General features: G+C 42.9%; 1 protein-coding gene across 1 annotated transcript in view; it reads right to left on the reverse strand.

The window, feature by feature from the left end:
• The window catches only part of HUNK (hormonally up-regulated Neu-associated kinase), a 61,148-nt gene extending 44,054 nt beyond the window's left edge, over positions 1 to 17,094 (reverse strand). The window contains exon 1 of the mRNA XM_044442448.1: positions 16,840 to 17,094. Coding sequence (XP_044298383.1) covers positions 16,840 to 17,094 — 255 coding nt within the window. The remainder of the gene's footprint in view (positions 1 to 16,839) is intronic.
• Between the last annotated feature and the right edge of the window lie 6,267 nt (positions 17,095 to 23,361).

The raw sequence follows: 23,361 nt of genomic DNA on the forward strand, positions 1-23,361 counted from the left end.
GTCTTGAAAAGCTGAAGCACATGCACAATGTTCCTTGTGCAAGTTTTTAAAGGTTATGTTCCAACACTTTACACGATAAAATATTCCTCCCAGCTCCACCACACATTATTTTCCAAAATCATGCCACATTGCTTAACACACACACTCACACACACCCTACTTTTCCCTAAATCAAAACACCTAAAGGGAACTCATTTGAGTAAAAGCTGAATCAGCAGTTGTGGGTCAATTTGAGTATGGAACTAAGTAATTCACAGAGGCATGAATTACTTAGAATGTATACAAGTAGGTTTCAATACATATTTGAAAAATCTATCCATGTCAGAAGGTGCCAATAAGTATACATTTACAATCAGGTGTGATGATTGCTATGCTACTTACAGCAGCTTTGACACTGTGCTACTGTAGACGCAAGGCAAGGTACCATTTTGACGCAGCAGTGCATGTCAGCTCCACTGGCCCAACACCATCCAGTATATCAAAGGCAGTGTGCCACTATGCACCAGTTGCTGGAAACTTGGCCAGAAAGGTGCTGTCGCACTCGTGTGCTGCACGTGGGCTTTTGCAGGCAGCTGGCTGGCCACTATGTGAACAGAATTCTGGATGAGCTGGATCCTCGGATAGCTGCGGCCTGGCTCTTCTCGTGTTCTTATGAAGTGCCACAAGTTGCAATGTTGGGCCATCATGCTGAATTGCTGAGCGACCATCCTGGGATAAACAAGTGCATTGCCTGGATCAGGACTGAAATACCTCATCCGTACAGCATCTGCTTACAGCTAACACAAAGCCACTGACTTAGCATCATCCTTCAGACATAATTACTATTTAGTACTTTGTGTAAGAGAATTCTTGTGCTGAAAAAAGTAAATCAGGATAACATTCTTATAGCTATATTAGTATAAGTGATTAAATATACAATGATTCTATAAGTACTAGGAAGTCAAACTCACTATGGGATGTGGGGCACTGGACATGCTATTTTCATTAATCATAATGATTTTGGCAATTAGCAAGGGTTTTCCAGAGAATTTATTGCTTGAATGCATGGACTTCCTTGATGCGGCCCAAATACCTTTGCTTGTGACTGCAGTTCTCTCACTGGGCACATCACATTTTCCCAGCACTAGATCTGTTGGGATGTTCCAATTCTGTTTCCAAGGAGCACTTCTATTGTTACTGTGATCAGTGGTGAAGACAGCTGTGCAAGTACAAGAGGGACTTTTTGCATACTGCAGTTATTATAGTATTTATTTATTTACCACCCCAATAGCCCAGAGGGCTCTCTGGGTGGTTTACAAACATTAAAACCCCAAATACTGTATCCGATCCTAAACAAATAAATTTGCAAATGTAGTAATAGATGTAACAATCCATCCTGATGCCTTGTGATTGCTTCGATCACAGTTGCTGGTGTAGTGGTTAAGAGCATGGGATTGGGACTCAGATGATCTGGGTTCTAGTCCCCGCTCAGCCATGGAGCCAACTGGGTGACTTTGGGCCAGTCACAGACTCTCAGCCCAACCTAACTCACAGGGATGTTGTTGTGGGGATAAGATGGAGGAGGTGAATGATGTAAGCTGCCTTGAGCCCTTTGTAGGAAAAAGACAGGATATAAATAAAAAAAGAAAAAAGAAAAAAAGAGCCAAATCCAGCCTGCATAGTGGCCAAATATGACCCCTTGGGGTGTTCCAGATGGTCATACTCCCCTTTTCCCCACCACCAGATGGTTCCCATTCCATTATTCATTATCAGGTATTTTCCTATCTGCTCAAAATTGCCTTCCTCTTTGCAAAAGATTGAAATGCTTCTCCTGCTGCTTAATTTCTGGCAGCAAGAGCTTTCTGCTAAAAGGAGCTGACACCTTTGATATTCCCCCCCCCCCCCCCCCCTTTTGCCATTGTCCCCCCACTTCCTCACTGGAATGCAGCCTCCAAGAGCTTCTCCAAAACAAATTTGGCCCATGGAATAGCGAGCTTCTGCACCCCTCCTTTAGAGGCCAAGTATTTTCCTGTTGCACATTTTTAGCAACAGAATTATTTCAGTGGCAGTACATTCCCTTTCCAGATCAACACAAATATCAGCTCTGATTTTCTTTCTCCTCCCACCCATTTTAAAGGTGGAAAACTATCTGTTTCTCCCCTCCCTGCATGAACACTGAACATGTTGTTGTCTCCAAATGGGGAACTTTACATAGTCACAAAGGTTAAAATTCTGTTGGAGCACAGTCTCTGATGACTTGAATGCCTCCTAAGACAGCAAGCCCCAACCCATCTGTCTTCTTTCAGTCAGTGGTAATGGAAGGAGTGGAGGTTTATCATTAAAACTAGCAGACTTCAGACTTAATCATTTAAGAATGGGAAAAGTCAAGGATTAGATGGTGTCAGATGTTTTTGGTATTTGTTCTTTACTGTTTGAGCTTGCAATTAACAATACTTATGAGCCAAAATGAATATTTGAAGTAACTCCTCAAGCTTAAGAAACCTAGACTTGTAAGTTTAAAGAAAGGATTTTCCAACCCAATGAATGATTAGAAATCAGTCAGCTTTTTCACCATTTAGATTTTGTTTTGTTTTGTTTTGTTTTTTTAAGGAAATCCCTTAATGTGAGTTGCCAGGCTATGAATTATGTATGCACAACTGTAACTACTCTGCTCCCAGGAGAAGTGGTATTCAAATGATTTTTTTAGGCATCAAGATAACATTTCTTGCATTGCAAGCCAAATTTGGTAAGATACTTAAACATGAGCTTTACGTTAATTCCATGAGTAATTCCACTGAAACTGGAGCAATTTTACTGATTATCCTCATACCACACTTTAAAGGTTGAGTTCCCGTGGTAAGTTGTGAATGTGAATGCAAACAGTACTTGTCAGATCAGGATAAAAGAACCTGTAGTAGAGTACCTTCCCCTAAGTGATCGGCAGAATGCCCCTGCAACAGTCTTGCATAACTTTTTGTCACCCAGGTGTCCTGGACATCAAATCCCATCTTCCCCATCCACCATGGCAACCTTTTCTGGGGATGTTCTATCCATTTTTGACTTCCCTTTTTGTAATTACACTATGTGTTCCTAAGAAAATATAATTCTCCACCTCTGCCTTCTCCGTACCCACTGTGTCTGTACTGTGTGGAATGAGGCTGTTTGAGTGTTATGGGTTGGTCAGTACCTATTTGTGATGAGAAACAACTTACTTGCTCGTGTTCATGTAAACCCTTTCAAAAATTGTATTACTTTATTTATTTATTTAGGATATTTGTATACCATCCTTTGCAAGAGCCTAAGGACGGCTTACACAAATAAAATACAAATATCTAACATAACATAAATTAACGACCCACTCTTACTTCATTATGTCTTTAAATTATAAGGCTGAAATTCTATCAACATTAGCTTATAAGGTCCATCAGAGCATGTCTGTTGGGCAGTAGGCATTCCTCTACTGCAGGAATTGGCAGAAGGTAAATTATCAGATGTTCTGGATTTCAACTTCCAGGAGTTTCTGGAGACATAATCAATGATCAGGAATACTGGAATTTGAAATAGTTATTTTCTATTTGACCTTCTTGTTGCTCTTGCTCTGCTGCTTTTTATTCTTTTGATAAAGGATTTCATTCTGCATGCCCAAGTGAATCTGCAACCCCTAAAATAAAAAAGAAGTCTTTATGTAGTGCAGAGAAAGTCCCTACAAAGTGACTGTGCTAGAAAAACAACCGTTGCAGCAGTAGCAAAGGAAAGTGAAGGTATAACATTAACTTGCTTACCAATCCATCAGATACTTTCCAAAGAATTTTGGCACTGCACAAATAGATAAATGCTCTCGGTGCCATTAATAGCTAGACTTCTAGGTTCAGCTCAAAGTACATCTGAATAAATTAATGAAGAAATGAATTAAAGAAATAAATGCGGATTGCTGTGATGGATAAGAATCTGTTAAGGCAAACACAGTATTTCCTTTGATTGAACAAAGGTGGCCCCTACCTTGAAGGAAACAAGGTTGTAACAGCTTTAAAAGAGCTTTTCCTAAGTTAAACCTATTCTTTTTCAATTCTGAAAAATTATGTGGGATGCATAGACTCGATCATGCCCAGGCCACAAATGCATTCTTACCAAGCTATTTCTGATAATGTATCATCTGACCTTTTAATGTTTCAACATATCTTTTATATAAATAAGATGGATGAGATTCCCGGAGGGGACAACAAAATAGAAGAGAACACCAATGCCAAATGATGTTTTATTATTCTTCAATTTACATCCAGGCAGCTTACATGATTTTCCCGTCCATGTCCTCACAACAACCCTGTGAGGTAGGTTAGGCTGAGTCTTTGTGACTGGTCCAAAATCACTCAGGGAGCCCCATGATTAGTGGAGACTAGAATTGGCTCTCCCAAGTCCCAGTCCAAAACTTTACCTGCTATATCACATGAAGTCTTATTTATTATAACATACATTATTAATGTAAATCTCAGCCTAACATAAAATCCTTGTATATAGAATTTAACATTTATTGATCTGTAAGATGCATTCTACTTAAACATTCCCCATTTGGCTGCTTTGATGAAACATATGTTCTGAAAAAGCAGTGACGCATTGTTCTTTTTAGCTTTGCTACCGCAAAAGTAAATGACATCAATACAGAAGTGTTCCACTTTTGTCATACAGTGGATTTCAATTTTAATATTTATAAGTGATGCTGAATAATGACCCGGGTAACAGAATGCTTCCATTGTGTCCATGCTACAACAGCCATCCTCCTCTCATTCCCTTTTCACCCTGGAGAGCTGCCGTACTGAAATTTGCCCGGTTACAACCCAATTACTTTCAGAGCAACACAGTAAATACTTGCCGACAGAAGCTGCACAGGTGGTAATATCATGTTGCAGGCTGAGGCATTTATTCACAAGTACCTTGGTTGACAAGAATGCCTACAGTGAATTAATTCCTAATCCAGGCTGAAACCTTGCTTTCCAAGAGGGTCTTCAAGGTAGCAAAGGTACGGTCTACTTAATTCAGCTCCCAAGAGAGAGGGACTGGCGAGGCAAGAAGCTGGTGAGGCTGGGTGCTAGCTTTCACATGGCAAGCTTGGAATCCTCCCTCTTGAGAAGTTCTGCTGGCAAAAAGATCTCTTTTGGTAGCTGCCTGCCCACAGTATCCTATCAAGGGGTGATGAGAATGATTGGATACTCAACATGGACTTCAGGTGAATGGAAGAATTCTGCTGTCCACTTGCAGATTTTCCAAATAAAACAAACAAACAAACAAACAAACTCACCAAATAGTTATGTGTGATCCATCAGTTACCACTTGGTAAGCAGTTAACCAAATCTACTCAGTTGTACAGCTGTATTCAGTTTAGGTTTCTGCATCTAAATCTATTCTTCAAGACCAAGAGCTGATAACCCCATCTTGGATCTGGCTTGCCTTTCTGTTGTTTGTCACAGTGGCCATACTCCTTTTATTTTATAGATTTTGGAGAAGGTTGTAAAGGGAACAAAAGAAGGGCCTTGCTGGATCAGACCAAAGACCTATCTAGGCTAGCATTTGTATCACACAGCAGCCAGCCAGTTGGTTCCCCGACCCCAGGGAGGATATGAATGCAATAGTGTCTTCCTGCTCCTACTGCCCAAGAACTGGTGCACTGGTACTGGAAGTAATATATAGTCACCATGACTATAGTAGTAATACCATCCAACAGACGTCCCCTTATCACCTACCTATGGGAGTGGAATGGAGGGTCAGGGATGGAAAGGAGGTGAGCAGAACAGGAGGAGGGGGGAAGGGCCTCCCTCTCATGCAGCACTCTGTTATCTCTGTGACTTGTGAAAGCAAACAGGGCAGCAGGGGAGAACACAAGAGCATAGAATCTCACACATATTACTATCACTGCATTCTTCAGATATATGATAGAGACACCAAGAAAAGATCTCACTCTCATTTTCCGCCCAGGACAAGGGAAAAAGGGAGAGAAACGGGGGCAGGAAAGAGCACAAAAACCACTGGCAGGGTGGCCCAGATAAAAACAATATTTCTTTGCATAGTACCCAGTTAAATAACGGAATGCAATTCCACAAATGTGGGTGGCTATGGAGGATTAAGTTTAAATTCATAGAAAGTTAAATCTATCAATGGCTACTAGCCCTGATAGTTATGTAAACCAGTTGCAGGGTAACATGATTCAGAGGGTGCTATTGTACTCATGTCCTACCTTCTGTTTTCTCAAAGTCAGCTGGTTAGCCACTAGGTGGGTTCACTAGGTAGAATCCATCCCCCAGGTTGTTGTTAAAGTATGTGCTGTTGCATTGTGTGAACCCAACTGTAGTAACAAACTACAAATAACCCATGATTTGTTGTTGGGTTGTGAACTGTGGGTTGTTGTAAGAAATCATGGGGGAGAGGGGGTTAGTACAGTTGGGTTGACACAACACAACCATTCATGGTTCAGTGATAACCTACACCCAATGTAAAATGTAGGTTGCGATGTTGTGTGAAGCCAATCACTCCGAGAGCAGAATGCTGGACTCGGCTATGGAATGTGCTCCCCAGAGAGGTCCACCTGGTGCTGACGTTATATGCTTTTCGGCACCAGCTCAAGACCTCTTTATTCTTCCATAATTTTAAAAATAGATGGACCTTTGGTCTGATCCAGTATGGCCATTGTGCTCCTTTTAATTAATTGTGCTGGAAAAAAGAGGACAAAGGAAAGCTCTCCTCTCTAACCCCACTACCTAACAAAGAAGTCTTACTTCAAGTAGAATATTTTATGAGGATTAATAGCAATGTTTCATGAGTGACCAGTGAACATATAAAAGTTTCCCCTAGTGCAAATCCATTGACTTCAAAAGGGCTTCTGCCATAAATGAAATCTTATGTAGAGCATGTTTTAATTAACAAGACATTTATATACAAAACATGACACCAAGAAATGGCATACAGCCTCACACATCATAAAAATGTTAGAAATACAAACATACACAAGAAACCAGATGTGGTTTTCACACAAGAACTCACCTGGTGTCAATTTAAAATTAACTTGGGAATACTTCCAACATTGGCCATCCATAACTAAAAAGATTCTATGGGAAGAAAGGGCATGGGAGAGGATCACTAGTCAAATGCACTGCCTGGGACACCTCTGACCCTGTAAATTTGAAAGCAGATCATCTCAAGAGGATCGTTAGCTGACACCAAATCAGTTCCTTACACTGGAACATACTGGACATTTCATCTGAAAAGCAGCATGACAAGTGTCCTAGAATTCATAAGTCTGGAGCTGCAGTTCACTAGCAAATGCTCGTTTCCATGCTCCAAATGTACAATGTAGGATGACACTGAGGAGAGGGGAGGCGATCATGCAGTTCAAAACAAGGTTGCTATTTATGTGTCTTCCAATAAACAAACTGGAAAGAATTGATTACATAACCAATAGTACACAGGTGACTGCACATCAGCAGCACAGTGCTTATCCTGTCTTAATATTAAACCCCTTAAAATTCCTTGGCATGGGTGATGACATGTTATGGCAAGAAAGCAATAAGCCTTCATTCTTCTATGCAACCACAACATGAAAGAAAACATGTTATCTTTCTTGTTATTCTACCCCTTTCCTCGTGTTTTTCAGGACAGTTGAGTTTTCATTCAATTACGCCCAGTGACTTGGGGTGAAGAATAAGAATTGACTGCAGACAGAGAATGTTTATGTATATTGGAAAATTTTGTTCCTCATTCAGTATTTCAGTATTCCACAATATTTTAAATGATTAACCCAAGTACATGTGAGCAGGCAAACTAGTAAAATATTTGCAGCCTTACAAATGAGTCCAAAAGAACCAAAGAAACAGGCAGGGAACTACTGAATGCACAACAAATGTTGCCAGGATCTCCCATCTTCCTTCTGATTGGAGCGCTGTTGCTTCTGAACAAGGTGACCCACCCAAAATAGAACATCTGTGGAAGGAGTCTTTGGAGCAGTCTGCGTGATCAAACAAGCCACCATAGCTGAAATAAGCCACAGCCACTGATTACCAACACGATTTCCCCAATCACCTGTCTGGATGCAGCTTGTCAAGGGTGGCAAGGCTTGTTGGAGGGGAAAACAACCCTCAAATAACCCTATAGCAGGTCATGGGTTATCTGAAGAGGGTTACCCCCCCTCAGACAAGTCATGCTGCCAGGGTTTGGATGGCAGGACAAACTGCATCTGAGAGGGTAATTAGGGAAATGGTATCTGGCATATGCCAGCATTAAAAAGCCATGGTGGATTGCTTTGATTGTCTGTGATTCAGCACTGAGAACCAATATGGAAGAAGGATAGCCCTGCTTCTAGGGCAAAAACTCCTGGGTGCATAGGCTGTGAAGAGAGGGAGGGGTAATCTGCCTGCCAGCGTGAGGGCAGGGACGAACGCTTGCTCAGCAAGGTAAGCACATCTACCCCATGAAGTCCTACTCAGCTTAAGCCAAGAGACTTGCAGAACTTGCAGGATATCCCTAAGGCTTATGAAACAGGGAGTGGGAGTTGGGGACAAGCCTGCACCTTCCGTGACAAAGCCATAGGCCTGAAATCTCAAACTGAAGCAAAAGGCAAGAGTCAAAGCTCTGGATTTAGGAACAAGGTGAACTGGAATAAAGCACACAAATTCAAGTATGGCAGGTGCTTTTTTATTTAAAAAATGGGGAAAGGGAATAATATACAAAAGAATCACAGTAATGTTTGGAAATGGTATTTACAGGGGGAAACAACAAAACCAGCTAAAACTGCCTATATGGATCTTCAATAGAACAGAACCTCAGAAAGCAAACCGCCCCAAAGGAAATTTTTAGACAGAAAAAATGAAAGCAAATGAAGACTACGGCAACTCCCCCTGCCATTTGATTTTATACCCCAAAGCCTTCAGCAAATCTGAGGTGATTTCCATTAAGCTAACACCAGCTAACAGGAAACAAGCTGTTCAGGCTTTGCACAGGCTGAAATTTCCCCCAGCGCTCAGCTAAATTGATCCGGTCCAATCAGTGATGGTTTGGCTCAGACCTTGAAGCCGGGGATGACAGGAGATAGCATGCCCAGGTAACGGACTCAGTACATGCAGGATTGGCTTTACAGAGTAGAACTTTATGGGCTGCTAAGACTCAGAAGAAAAATGGATTTCTTGACACAGGGAGTGCTTCTTGGTTCCTGACTGTAATGTGCAAATCCTAGGATAATTTTAATTTTCTAAATCTAGTAGATTGCAAGCATTTGATTAATTGGGGAAACTTTTGTCCCTGATAAATGAAAACGAAGCAAAGTGAAGCAATGCAATGCAATGCAGTGCAATGCAGTGCAATGCAATGCATGTTCCTTAGCTCTTCACACAAGTATCTTCACAAGTTGTGCAAGAATCACGACTTGGGCTCCTCTGAGAACTTGCTTACTGAATACAGTAGATGCTGCAATTAGGGATAAAGGAAGTGCTTTGAGACATTGCTACTTGAAATGGAGATAATCATTTTTTCTCCTTAGGAGGAATGGACTATCAAAAGAATAAGCATCCCTGGCAGAAAACTTATTTAGGTGACCACTCTCCCAGCCTAAGGTCATAAGAAGGCCTGCAGCTACCACCATTGCTCATTCTGAAAGAATGGGGAAAGGGAAGTCTGCACTAGCTCATTCATGTTTTGCAGTTAAGACTTGTCTTAAAGAAAACCATGTAGACTGGTGAAAGAACACTCTGCTTTGATACCTTTAAAGCACGGGAGGGAAGGGGGGGACTGTTACTGCTTCAGGGATCAGATTCTCTGGAGACAAATTCAGCAAAGAAAATAATGTCGGGGGCAGGGCCTGCCCCCAAAGTCCTCTCCCCTCCCTTTTCCCCTTCTCTGTGTATTCCGAGTATCTCTGTGAACTCTGAGAGTTCCATGGCTCTGTCTGCACAAAATAAAGGACTCAGCCAGTGTCCAGAAGAAAGGATGCTTCAAGGCCTGGTTTCAAAGGCCATTTCCCCCTCAATTGGGATTTGGGGCAATGGGCAAAATGGAATGATCATTTAGAGGGAATTCCATGGGGAGGGAATTAAAGGACAGGGGAACCCACAACCTGAAATGAGAACCTTTGTTGGCTGGATTAGGTCCACAGGCCAGGAGATCCTCATTCCAAATTTCAAAGTACAGCCACCATTTTTAGGTGAGGATCTGAAAAACCTTAACAGGAAATGCTTCCATATGGCTGTTTACGACATGAGGCTGTTAGTAATATTGGGACGGAATGCTAATACTGGAAGAAACATAGCTGCATATTGCATCATTGTAGAAATAAGTGCAAATAATAGTCAGTTCTTGAAATACCGCAGAGACGACTGCAGGATACTTGATTAAGATGCCCATGCCAGCATTTTTACAGTCATTTAAAATAAATAAGAAGACATCCACATTCCTGTGAGCACTATCTCCCAGCTTCTTCTGTATCCCCTATTTAAAATTTAATGGTTGTTACGTGTATACACTTAAGCCTTTACAGCTGTCTTGAAACAACCATGCCATCTAACTATTTCTAGGACTAAACTTCATTGAGGTTTCTGAAAGCCAAACATATGGTAGGTAACTCAGCACCCACAGAGACATTTTGGAGCTATACTGCTCTTTGCGTGTGAATTTCAATAATTCTTAAGGGCTTCAAAAGGCATAGTAAGACACACAGTTCAAAGGAAAAGTACTTGCTGCAGCAGCAAGTAATTTTTTAAAAAATCAGTGCAAAAAGATTGGCCAATGACAGATTCAACAGGACCTGCTGCCCAGCTGCCCAGCTGAAACGGCTTGCTTCATTCAACACGAACCTGTTAAAGGTTGACAGGAATTTCCAGCTTTCTGTGGAGTGTTTGTCCTTCCCACACATGCCACCCCTGCATTTCCAAAATTCTAAAACAGAGGATAGCAGCTGTTTGTTTCAGAAAAATATTCTAAAAACAGAACTTTCTATAAAAGGACTTCTAATATTAGTCATTCTGTCTTCATGGCACTACCTGGTAACTTTTATCTTGAGTAGTTGGTTGCCAGATATGACCATTCCAAGCAGATGGTATCATACAAAAGAGCAAAGCATGATGCTTTTAAAGCTTTGAGGAAGATTCCTTACATGGATAAACAACTCCTTCAGTGTGTTAAATTACAGCATGTGATGGCTGAAATGACTATTGACAGCAAGAGATGGGCAGTACGTGGCTTGCATGCAGTCCGCCATGATCATTAGTACAGGAGAGGGAAACCCCTCCAATATCACTGAACACTACCGCCAGAAAGGCGGCATTTGGCCAGCATGCACCTGTTTCCCAGCAGCTATGGCTACAACTGCTGTTACATGGAACATTTCTATCAGGGATCTGGTCCATGGCCTTACCCTGGACCATGGAGGATTGGGAAACCTTAAACGGGCCTTCCCTAAGTCCATGTCTTGGCCTTGGTAGAGGAATTCCTTTGTTACCCCTGAACAGAGATGAGAAGGGGATGCCTTTGCACTTGGCGAGGGCCGTTCTAGAGCCAGCCAAGTCCCTTCCCATGGTGCTCATGCCCTGAGCAGCTGTGCGACATCATCAGTTCAACAGGCTGAGCTTTCCTCATCACTGTGTCTGGATCTGTTTTATCTGCCACACGACAGGCAGAAACTCAAGGCATAGAAAAACTCAAGAAGTTCCCATGCCTTTCACATTTCTTCTACAGGGCCCACCTCTCCATCCTCCATCAGGTTATTTAAGTATGCCTACTCAACACAGTACCTGAATTCTACCTGATACAGCAAAAGAGGATTAACATGAAGGCTGATGCACCATGAACAGCTTCAGCACTCCAGGCATAATGACTTATACTGCCAGCTCTATTTTATTCTCCAGATCACAACACTTCTGTTATTTGGATCCTCCCTTCTTAGCATTGCCCCCCTCAGCAGTTTGGCTGCTTCAGAGGGAGACATGTGATAGTGATGCCATCGCAATTGCCCTGCCTGGCACCTATTGGTATTTGACTCAGTTCTGGGACAGATTTAGCCTCCCAGTTGATGATGGAGGCTCCTTGTATAGAATGAGCTGGGTGACTGGGCCTTTTTCTGACATTTATGTGGTGTGTGGACAGGTAAAACTCTACATCCAATAGAGCTCCATGGGAATGGGCTTTTATGTGATCTGGAATTCCAACTGCTCAAGGTTCCAAATCACATGAAAAGCAACGTACATAGAACATTACAAGTGTAGGCTTCTCTTTCCCAGAGATCTGTGTGCAAAAAGTGTTCATACTGGAAGGTGAGGTTGGGGAGCTACACAACAGCAGAAGTGAGGCCAATAGCCCAGCTGCCCCTTGAAACACAAAATCCGCTGCACATAGGTTAATGCATATCGAAAATATGACTTCATTATGTTATACCATGACCCTGTCTGCATATAACAACAATGCATGGATTATTTAACTCATGGGCTTTTGGGGTCAGATGGAAGCAAGTAAGCTGCTTCCTGCTTTCTTGCAGCTTCATTTTTGCCTCTGCACTTCAAAACAATTCAGGGATATTCTTGGGTTGGTTTTATGACATGCGATAATAATCCAGAACTCTGAATTATTTGGGGAGAAAGAACTCAACATTTTAAATATATGTATACATTGGAGAAGCACTGAGCAAGCCAGAGGAAAAGTGTATTTGTTCACTTCTGTGCAGCCCCAATAATTAATGGATTAAATAACCTATGAATGAACAAGATTTATGAAGAAGTTGCTAATTTCCCTCATTTCTCCACAATATTCTTTTTGTATCATTTCTTAGACAGTCAGGCCATTAATTTCAACTGTAAACCAACTTAATACATTGGTAGAAATGCAGTGTATCAATGTAATAAATCAGCCAATTTGAGTAGGGTTTGATGTTTTTAATACAAGGTTTTGGAAAGAATTCTGCTAACAGAAAAAAGTTAAGAAGCCATTCCAAGAAGGAAAACACAACACTCTCACTTGTGTGAGCGTATGTTATCTCTTATCAGCCACAGCATCTTCTGTACACATACAACAGCATCTGAGTCTTCTGAAGACAAAGTCTGGTCTTAGTTGCATGGTTGTGTAAAAAAGTATTGCTTTATTTGAGCATTTTAAAACTCTCAACTATGGGTATTGTCATCATTATTATTCACATAAGGCAGCGTCAATAACAGAGTTCATAGTATTCCATTCTGTTTGGAGACAACACTGCCCAATTACTTTTAACCTGATTTTCTAGCCATTCCAACATTTCAAGTCCCATTTACTCCAAGTCAGTACTTGGATAGCTGGACAGATTCATTTAGGCAGGGAAGAAACAGAAGAACAAAGACCACAGTTTTAGAACAGTCACTTAAAGGGCTTAATTTATTCAGGCCTAATCTAGTTCCCAGGTGTAAATCAGTTAACAGGACTATCACCCAATTAAAGAAATCTCCATTGATTAATTATATGACAGTCAGTCAATTAATTCCTGAACTGATTAAATCTACATTAATTTGCATATGAAGGAAAAACAATGGTCCTGAGGGAAAACATTCTTTGTTTTTAGAAGACATAGTAGCCATCCTTTATCCCTCAAAGAAAAGAGAAAGCCTCTTCTTAGATGATTCTTGCTATTTTAAGTTTTTCATTTTTTACTCTGTTTAATTGGAGATTAATTACTGACTATATTGATCAATGTAAAACACGATTGACCAATCTTACAAATGTGTCAACAGAACATTGGTGCCCTAGTTGTTAAACATTTCTATGCTGTAACATCTAAGCTTGAACTTCTTCAAACAACTGTACACTTTTCCTCTTCCTATCTTCAAGAGATTGCCTTCATCTTTGTTAAACTCATGCTTCCACAATTCTCCTGATAATAAAGGCCATGTCCCAACTTTGTAGAAACACAGCACCAAGTGATATAATAATTCATTACTTGATATTCCTTCACACACATAAACTTCATTGAACTCAGTGGGATTTTCCTTTAATTAAAGATTTACTTGATCAGGATGCATGGAATTTAAAAAAAATGACAATGTCTCACTGTACGAGTATCATTTAAGTAAGACAAAGCTTCAACCCAATGCACACTTACTTGGAAGTAAATCCTATTCAACTTAATGGAATTGATGCATTTTGCAATATGTGTAGGATGGCATTGAACCTTCACATGAATCTCCTCACAAGGCTGACTGGAAATTAATCATCTTTAGCTAAATTGAGATTAATATTAGTTATAAGAGGAAAGTAAAGTAGGATCCAGTGCAGATTTATTAGGTAACTATAGCTTAATTCCAGGTAATGTACACAGGAATGCATTATACCAAGAACATCTAAATACAATACTTAATTTCCATCCGTCAAGTAGCAAAGAAACTGTTGCAGGTTATTAGCGGCATCATCTTTATATAGCAAATAAATAACAAAAAGTACAAATGGCAGTTTAAACATGGTTTAAACAAAATATAAGGAAATGTTTGAAAACATGACATTTGTTCCTATAAACTGAGCACACACTCAATATTGCTTATATGAAGGATGTTTTCAAATTGTAAGAGGTGGGCTTTTAGGGGAGAGGGTAGTTCAATGCAATTGCTACTTACTTGTTACGCAGAGTTCTGTTGTTGGAATATTGCATTTTCCCAGTATTGGATGCTTCATATTCTTTATCTGGAGAAATGTAATACTTTCTGCAGATAAAGTATTTACTGTTACTATCATTGGCCTGCTGGAACACTGTTGTGTGAACACAAGACACCTTCTTTTTGCAACAGCTACACAATTTCTTCCTCTGTGTTTTACAATTGTATTTTATTATTTGGTGTGCTAAAGGCTAGCAGTTTTATTACTGCATAAGCTGGGATGGACAATGACTCTTAGTCTAGAAAAGCTTATGTTGTAATACATTTGGACAGTGCCATCCTATTCTATCTACTGACCAGTTAATCTCTTTGTGTTAGATAGGGCTTACTCCTAGGTGAATATAGGTATATTTGTAGTTTAAAGAAACATGTAACACATTGCAATATTACTCTTTAAAGTAGCAAAAGTGTGTGTCAGTACAATCAATCCTAAACTGAGTTCCACTAGGTTCAGTGGGATGTGTTCTAAGGTATGTCAATATTGGATTGCAGCCCAAATGGATTGCCATTGACTGACAAGGCTACCACTCTGGAAGCTATTTCATTTGGTTTGTAATTCTGTACCACTTATTGGGGTAATTCTATTCCACCCTAATAAACCCACTGAGACTTGCATCTGAGCAGTCCTGTATATAATTTCTGCTATTTATTTCTTTGATGGCTGTGGATTGCTTCCAAAGGAGGCTTTTATTGTGAAATCACAGTGCCTGATCCATGGAATTTTACAAGGAGTCTTTTCTTTCTTTATTTTATGTAGCTGCTTCTGTCTTTTTTTCTTATTAGAGGAACATCTACCAGCAGGGAAAGACAGAATACATGCCCAGTGCCTTTTTACTGGTAGCACTAACAACTGTCCGCCTGGAAACACCCTGTGGCTTCTTGGTGTTCCACAGCACTGGAATACTCATCGTACAATGAGGCTTGTTTGCTTTCTGATTCAGGTCCAGGTTATTTCCTCCGCCACGAACCTATGGGAAGGGGGGCAGGGGGGTGATACGTTTTCAGTTCTGCAGAGCTCCCAACCTTTCTGACTACAAAGGGCTGCTTCTGGAAGCACCTGACAAGGCATTTATGGTGAAATCCCTTGCCTTATTCACAGATTCTTTTATGGGAGGGCCAGATGCCAACATATTCCGTGTGCAACTTTCCCCTTTTCCCCTGTTCCCCAACAGTTTTTTTTTTTTTGTTTTAAACAAAAGGCACTTCCAGAGAACGCTCCTAGCACTACCAATCAAAGGCATTGTGCAGCTAATTCCATCTCTTCCTCTCGAAGGATTTTGGGGTGAGCAAAAAGATGAGGGGGGAAAACACGGGAGGGTTACAAATGGAAGATAATGACCTGTGGACCCCTCACAGAAGTCCAGGACAACTGTACAGAAAGTCATGTCTGGAAGCAATCAAAAAAAGTGGAAAACGGAATAGCCACGCAATACTAGGAGCCCTCTGCCAGGAAGTACCCAAAAGGTAATAAATGGGGGGGGTCCCCCCCAGACAATGCCTTTTTCTGCGATTGCCCTTGCTGAAATACAAAACATCATGGAAGAGCCAGAGGGGGCTCGATTTGCAGTCTTCTGTTTGCAGCTACTCGTGATTTCGCCCCATTTTTCCAACCGGGAAAAAATCCGTTAAGAAGGTAAGGATGGAGTTACTGCTCCTGGCTTTTTGGTTGGTAGGAACCGGCAGCCTGGGAGCGCTCGGAGCGCGGAGAAAAGCCCCTGGAGGCAGGGAAGTGATGCACGGCGCCCCCCAGGGACAATGAGCTGCGGGACTGGGAAGCGCCGCGTGCATGCACGGGGGCGCCTGGCCGCACAGCGCAGCGGAGGCTGCCTCGGGGCGGAGGAAGCTGCCCGGCCCGGAGCCAGAGGCTGGCCCGTCCCAGCCAGCAGCCCGAGCCGCTCCCCGGGCTCCCTGGCCCCCACCTGGAGAAGGTGGAGATCTCGCTGGGGGCCCAGCCGCGGCTCCTCCAGCGTCACTAACACTGGAGGGGAAAGGCTCAGACCGCAGGCGCGACTCCGTTCGCGGGGAGGTGGCGGGGCACGAAGCGGCGCTGGCCCGGAGAGCCCGGCTCGCTCGCGGGCGCCGACGAAGGGGTGGGCGGGAGGGGACAGCGCGGTGGCAGAGCCCTCCTCGGGCCGCTTGGCGGGAGCTGCCCCCGGGAAGGGGCTGCCCAGGGGCGGGCGCGCGGGAAGCGGGGCGCAGGCACGGGCACGGGGGTGCGGAGTACCTTTTCTGCGGTCACCACGTGCAGCCCCTCCCGCACTTTGGCGAAGGAGCCCTCGCCCAACTTCCTGCCGATCAGGTAGTTGCCGACGCGCTTGGTGTGCTGGAACTCGCGGAGGCGCTCCCGCGACGCGGACGCGTTGACCCAGGCGGCCAGGAAGGTCCCCTCCGGACTCAGCGGCGGCGAGGTGGACTCGCCGTCGCCGAAGCCCCCCACGGGGGGATCGCTCAGCAGCCCGTCGCCCGCGGCCGCCGGCATCCTGCTGCTGCTGCGGCTGCGAGGCTGCGCTCCGATGCCAAGCCCGGCGCACGGCGCCCTCCCGCTCTCTGCGCTGCCTCAGCTGCGGCTCCGCTGCCGCCGGGCCGGGGGCTCCCGCCGATGCCTTCGTGCGCGCGTCTCAGCCGCTCTCTCAGCGTCTGCGCCCTCTCCGAGCCTCCGCCGCCGCCAGCGCCGCGACTCCCCACCTCCCGCCGCCAGCACCAGCCTGCCAATGTGATCGGCACCCGCGAGTCCACGTGGGGACCCGGCGGCGGCGGTGGCGCTGCGCTGCGCTTGCCAAGGAAAGCGCGCCGCACAGAGCGCAGAGAGCCCGTTGCCCTGCGGGACCGAGCGCGACCGCCACAGGTCTGCAGCTAGCGAGGGCGAGCGGGCGGCGGGGCGGCGGGGCCGAGGCCGCGCATCACGTTGAAGAGCGCGCGGAGCCAGCTCCCGCAGATCAATTGTCTCCGGTCTGCGCGGAAGCCAGTTGGCTGCCTTCTCCTCATTGGATCTGTCGATCACTTTCCCCCTCCCTCTCGTACTAGCTGCCTCTTTCTCCCGGGTGCTGCTGCTGGAGGCTCCTTTCCCCCCTGCGGTGCGGGAGGGGGCAGGAAGGGAGGGAGGGAAGCGGGGAGGGAGAAAAGCTTCATTCAGCCTGAATTTGTACTAATATAATCCGATCGCTCTGCTGGGAACAGATGTAATAAAGCAACAACAACTCGGCAGCAGCCGCGATCTTTTAGAAATTCGCTGGCTCCCCCTCCTCTTTACCTTGTTTGTTAATGTGCAGTACGGAGTACTGAGGCCCACAGAAGCCCCCTTTCCAGAGAGTCTTAAATAAGGCACCTTAAATTCACGATGCTACTGCATCTCTATAATTAGGACACTCAAGCAGTGACAGGCGCTCTGCGTGACTCCCTTCCCGAGCAGAGCTTGGTTTATGTTTCTCAAGATCCCTTTTATTCCTTCCCTGAGAATATATTAATGCTCCCCCCCCCCCCGAACCTTTTGTGCTTGAAAGCGTTTCACTTCTCGTTCACTCCTTCGCCACTCCAGAGCTCAGATCGTGACAGCTCTGCCAATAAAAGCATAAATGCTCCCCCCCCGCGCGCACCTCCCCTCTCTGTTGTTAAGAAATCGAAGCTGGAAATGCAGTTACCTTGGCAGCGTAAAGAAAAAAAGGGGGAGGGGGTACACGACCTTTTATTCTACATTATTTTTATTTACAGCTGTATGCCTCCATTTTATATTCTCCACATTTTGTTACCAGTTCCCAGCTGCAGCTTTACAAATTATTAAAACCACATCCTTTATTCTAACTATATCTTGAAGCACTCTATGAGGTTCCATAAAACAACTTTCTGATATGAATAAAACGATGGGGAATATGCATAGATGGGAAATGGTTGGAACGGTTTTGTGCAGAGCAGATTCATGAAGAAGATCAGTGGTCCCAGAAAGGCATGTACAGATCTGCACCCAGCTGTGTGATCATTAGGGGAAATTCAGACCTTACAGCTGCCACACTTAAGCATGCAGAGGCTCCCATGAGAGGGTTTGTAACATCTTTTCAGCATAATCTGGTGTGTGTGGGGGGTGTAGAAAAATAGGCTGGTTTCATAGTTAACTAACTCAGAGGTAGAATCTGGATAATACTGTAGAGGTCCCAGCAAATATGATATTTGCTAAAGTAATTTAGTTCAAAAAGTAAATATATCCTACAGATCTTAAGCAAATTTTTGTGCTTCTGCTCATATTTATTAGATTTATGTCTTGCCTTTTTCAAAGATCTCAAAGCAGTTTGCACAATTCTCCTTCTGCCACTCTCAGTCTTATGCCCACAACAACCCTGTGACGGAGGTTGGACTGAGAGTCTGCAACTGGCCCAAAGGCACTCAGTTGGCTCCATGGCTAAGTGGGGACTAGAACCCAGATCACCTGAGTCCCAGCCACACACTCAACCACTACACCACACTGGCTCGCAAATGTCATCTTCCTAAGAAGGTATGTCAAATATGGATATGATGGAACTAAAACAATGGTGGGTCATTGCTTATAAAGCAACGCTATTTATAAGCTTGAAATACAAATGTATTTCTGCAGAAATCAGATGTAAATACAGAGCCACTCAGAAGCTTCATTAATTGATGAAAAAATGTACAATAATATCTCAAAACAGATGAGCTAGGCTGAGAGCAATAAAACTCATTTCAATAAGAGCAAACAAAATGGTACACATGAAAAATATCAACTATACAGGAATGAGAGAAGATGGTTTATGGGGATTCATATGGTTGATATTCATGCACTTGCAGTGGGAGCTGCCTCCCTGTGGGACAATCTTAGGCTGTGCAGGAGTGCAACTATACGAGCAATCTCATATCATGGGTCTTTCTCCTTTTGCCACTTCATTGTGTCCTTGCCTTGTGGAGGGACAGGAAAGCTTGAGATGTGGCATGGGGTGCCACAGTGGAAAGGGAGAATTCTCAACTACCAGGACTTCCTGCGAGGGCTGTCTGCACCCAAGTTCCCCTTCCGACTGCAGTTCCTTTTGCCAAAACCCAGGTTGCTTCTGAGAGTGCTCCAGGCCTCAGGGGAGGCTTCTCAGGAAATTCACGGGGCTGGAGTGTAAATTGCCCATGAAAGCCGCCTTGTATTAGTAGATTAATTCTTGTGCAGTTTAAGATACAGTTCTTAAACAAATACCTGTCTATATTCTCTTCTGTAATGGTACCCCCCAAATAGTATTCTCACTGCCTATCTCAGTGCAGTCTTACTCCAAAGAGGAGTTTCTGCCAGCATTAAGACACAATTCATTTCTGTGCATGTTTTATTCATTTATTGATTTCATTTTTATACTGCCAAATAGCCAAGGCTTTCTGGGCGGTTAACAAAAGTTAATAACACACAAACAACAAAAAATTAAACCACAGCAATTATAACTGAATCAGCACAGAGGTATAGCAGTGGTATGGGGTAAAATGCAATATTAAAACTAAAATTAAAAGATTAACTGCTAAAATACTAGGGAAATAAAAAGGGTTTTACCAGGTGGCAAAAAGAATACAGAGAAGGTGCCAGGAACACTTCTTGGAAAGCTCATTTCATAGCTGGGGTGCCACAGCTGAAAAGGTCCTTCTCCTGATAGCCACCATTAGAGGGGGTTCCTGGAGAAGGACCTCTGAAGATGACTGTAGGGTTTGGTTAGGTACATATGGGACAAAGCATTCCTTCAGATAACCTGGCCCCAAACAGTTTAGAGCTTTGAATACTAGCACTATTTTGCACTGCACTACAGGTGTCACCAATGAATATTTCTTCTTCATTTGCTGAAATGACTGATTAAAGGAACTGGCCTTTTTAAAAAAAAAAGTCTTCTGAATTTGGGGTTAAATCAAGGCTGAAACAGTCCTTCAGAATAAATCCCACAAAACTCAGGAAAACTTATTTCCATATAAGCAAGAATAGTATTGGGCTATCAAAATAAACTTTAATATTCACAGCATGGTCCAGTGGTGAATCTCATGGTTATATAACCTTAACTATGTGCAGATAGTTTGGCATTTATAGTTCTCAAATGCCTGGGTTTTGATTGTGCTTATACACTAGATCTCAGAAAAAAAGCAAAGGACACAGTCCATGACATTTAGCTGCCTGAGGTAGCAAATTCCCCCCATCTCAATAGAAGTGCAGGGTTCCCCAGTCAGCCATGTTATTTTGGTATCTGAGGTTGCCTTGCCCTGTACCCCACAACGGCTTCTTCCTCTAACAAGCAGTAAAAATACAGCAGGAAAATATTTTTAAAAACTAACCCAAATATCTAAAATGAGATGCTTGAGGTGGCCACTTACTCTACCTAGAGGTACAGCCAGCTCTGGCCACTGCAAATTATCTGAGAAAGTGGTAGCAAACGTAACATTTGACACTCTTAACAAACAAGTTGGTAAGAATTAATATATGGATGGGGGGGTGGATATTTCTTTAACAGCACATAGTCACACTATGAGATTAACTTCCAAAGGGTGATGTCCACCAATTTAGAAGGCTTTAGAATGGGACTGGAATAATTCATGGGAGAACAAGGCTATTGATGGCTGCTAGTCTACCTTCAGTATCTGAAGTGATGTGGTGTGTACAATGGTTGCTAGAGAATATGCGTTGGAGAGTGTTGTTGCATTCTTGTTCTGCTTGTGTGTTTTTCACTGGTGCAGCTAGTTGGCCACTGTGTGAACCAAGTGCATGACATAACAATTCTAGGTTTGTGACTCAAATGAAAATTGCTATGAATTTAGTGGAATTTACTTCCTTATAACTATTTAGGATTATGTCTGCCTAAGTGTGTTTTTACAATTTCCCTGTCAAGTTTTTAAAGCAACCACCAACCCAATTAAAACATTTAGTGTTTAAAAGGAAGTAGGATATACTGTGACCATTAAGCCAATTAAAGCCCTTAACATTAAAGCAACCATTTTCTAAGATATTAATTTGGTGCTCTAAGATAGCAAACACTCTTTTTTTTCTTCTCTCTTTCTATTCCTTGATTTACAGAGAGACCTGCAAATGAAATTCAACAATAATTGGGTGGCAAATCACAGATAACTTGCTGCAGTTGTTTATCTGCACAATTCTCATCACTAATGAAGACACTAGAGAAATTTCCTGACAAAGAGCATGTTTTATTATGTGAGAAACTCTGCATGTTCAAGAGAAATAGCATACATTGAGATCCCTTGCAAGTAAAGACACTTTAATAAAGGAGGGTTTAAAGCAAGATTTAATGCATAGGTGCCCACTATGAAATGGGAAAGAGCACTGCTTCATTTAGCTATATACACATCTATATATTCTTTTTATTCAGGCAAGGACACAATCCTATGCATGTTTAGAAAGGAGAAGGTCTTACAGCTTATTAGTTCAACTAAAAGAATGGCCATAGGATATTTTGGGTGGCCACAGGATAATTTGGACACTTGGATCCAAGAGTAGAGATGGAGTTCTGACCTGCACTCAGATTCTCCATGCAAAACAGCTGATATTTTTTAAAAAATCCATGCTGGCTGCATCTCTGAGGTTGGGAAATTGATCCCAAAGAGGGGCTGAAGTGGGGGAGGAGGCTGAGAATGCCAGGATATGATGTATTCTGATGGTGATCCAGCCTCCTTCCTTTCCCCTCCTTTAGTGTTATCTAGCTAAAATCTAAAATGGAAGGTGTGGGGAAGTGGAGACTGGCTCTGTAGCTCCTCCTGCTCTTCCTTCTATGCTCTGAATTTAGGAGCTCATGAGCATCAAGGACATAAATGACAGGATTGCCCATAAAAGGTCAAAAACCTGGAGGTGTTTGCATTTTCCAAGACTGTTCATCAGGCAAGATGGTAAACAAAGCAAAAACAGCAGGAGGGAGGAAAAAAATGTGCCTGATGTCGAAGCTGTGAAATGTGCATCTAGTTACAGTCTTAAGATGGATTTTGGGATGTGGTTGCCTAAAATTAAAATTAGGCTCTATCAGCTGCGGAGATGATTTCATGTGGCACCTCATTCTCTCCCCAGGGCTGCTGAGATGAACCAAATGAACAGTGGTTGGCCCCTCATTTTTAAAAGATAAATTCTAGCTATTGTTCAGAACTGGCTGCATCCTTAGGTGAAACACACAGGCCTTGTTTACATAATTGGTGGTGGGAGGGAATAAACCATGGTGGTATATCCGCCCCATGTGTGCCAGTTGGAGTCATTTGCATATGGATTCTGGGTGATTTATTACCCACAGCAACAAGCTACACTAGGTGAGTTTGCATGAGAAGAAAGGCCAAACTGCCAAGGGTAATTATGCTAATCTTCAAAGCAGGTACAATCAAAGGGATATAACCCACTACTGTGATTGTGCAACCCTGGGCATAGTTTCCTTGGTAGGTGGAAAACAGAGAGAAATGAAACAGTTTTTATATTACTAAAACTGGAGAGTATTTTAGATGGTATATTTGATAAAAGAAAAATCATAGATGCTAAACTGGGTAGCTTTACCTCGACATTAGAAAGGGATGTGCCCTTAAAGAAAAAGTTCTATCCTTGCATGGCATAAAATCCTCTTCCTCCATTGTAATATCCTAGGCATGGATAAATTTAGCATCTTCTATACACTTGGGTTTTGTACAGAAAGATTTATTTAATGTTTTTATATTCTGCCGTTCACAATGTCTCAAGGTGGTAAAAGAAATATAATAGATTCACCATGAGCCTACTGCTTTAGCACCACATATTACAATCTTTCCC

The sequence above is a fragment of the Varanus komodoensis genome, unplaced genomic scaffold (assembly GCF_004798865.1).
Source record: "Varanus komodoensis strain SLA01 unplaced genomic scaffold, ASM479886v1 scaffold4, whole genome shotgun sequence".
NCBI lineage: Eukaryota > Metazoa > Chordata > Lepidosauria > Squamata > Varanidae > Varanus > Varanus komodoensis.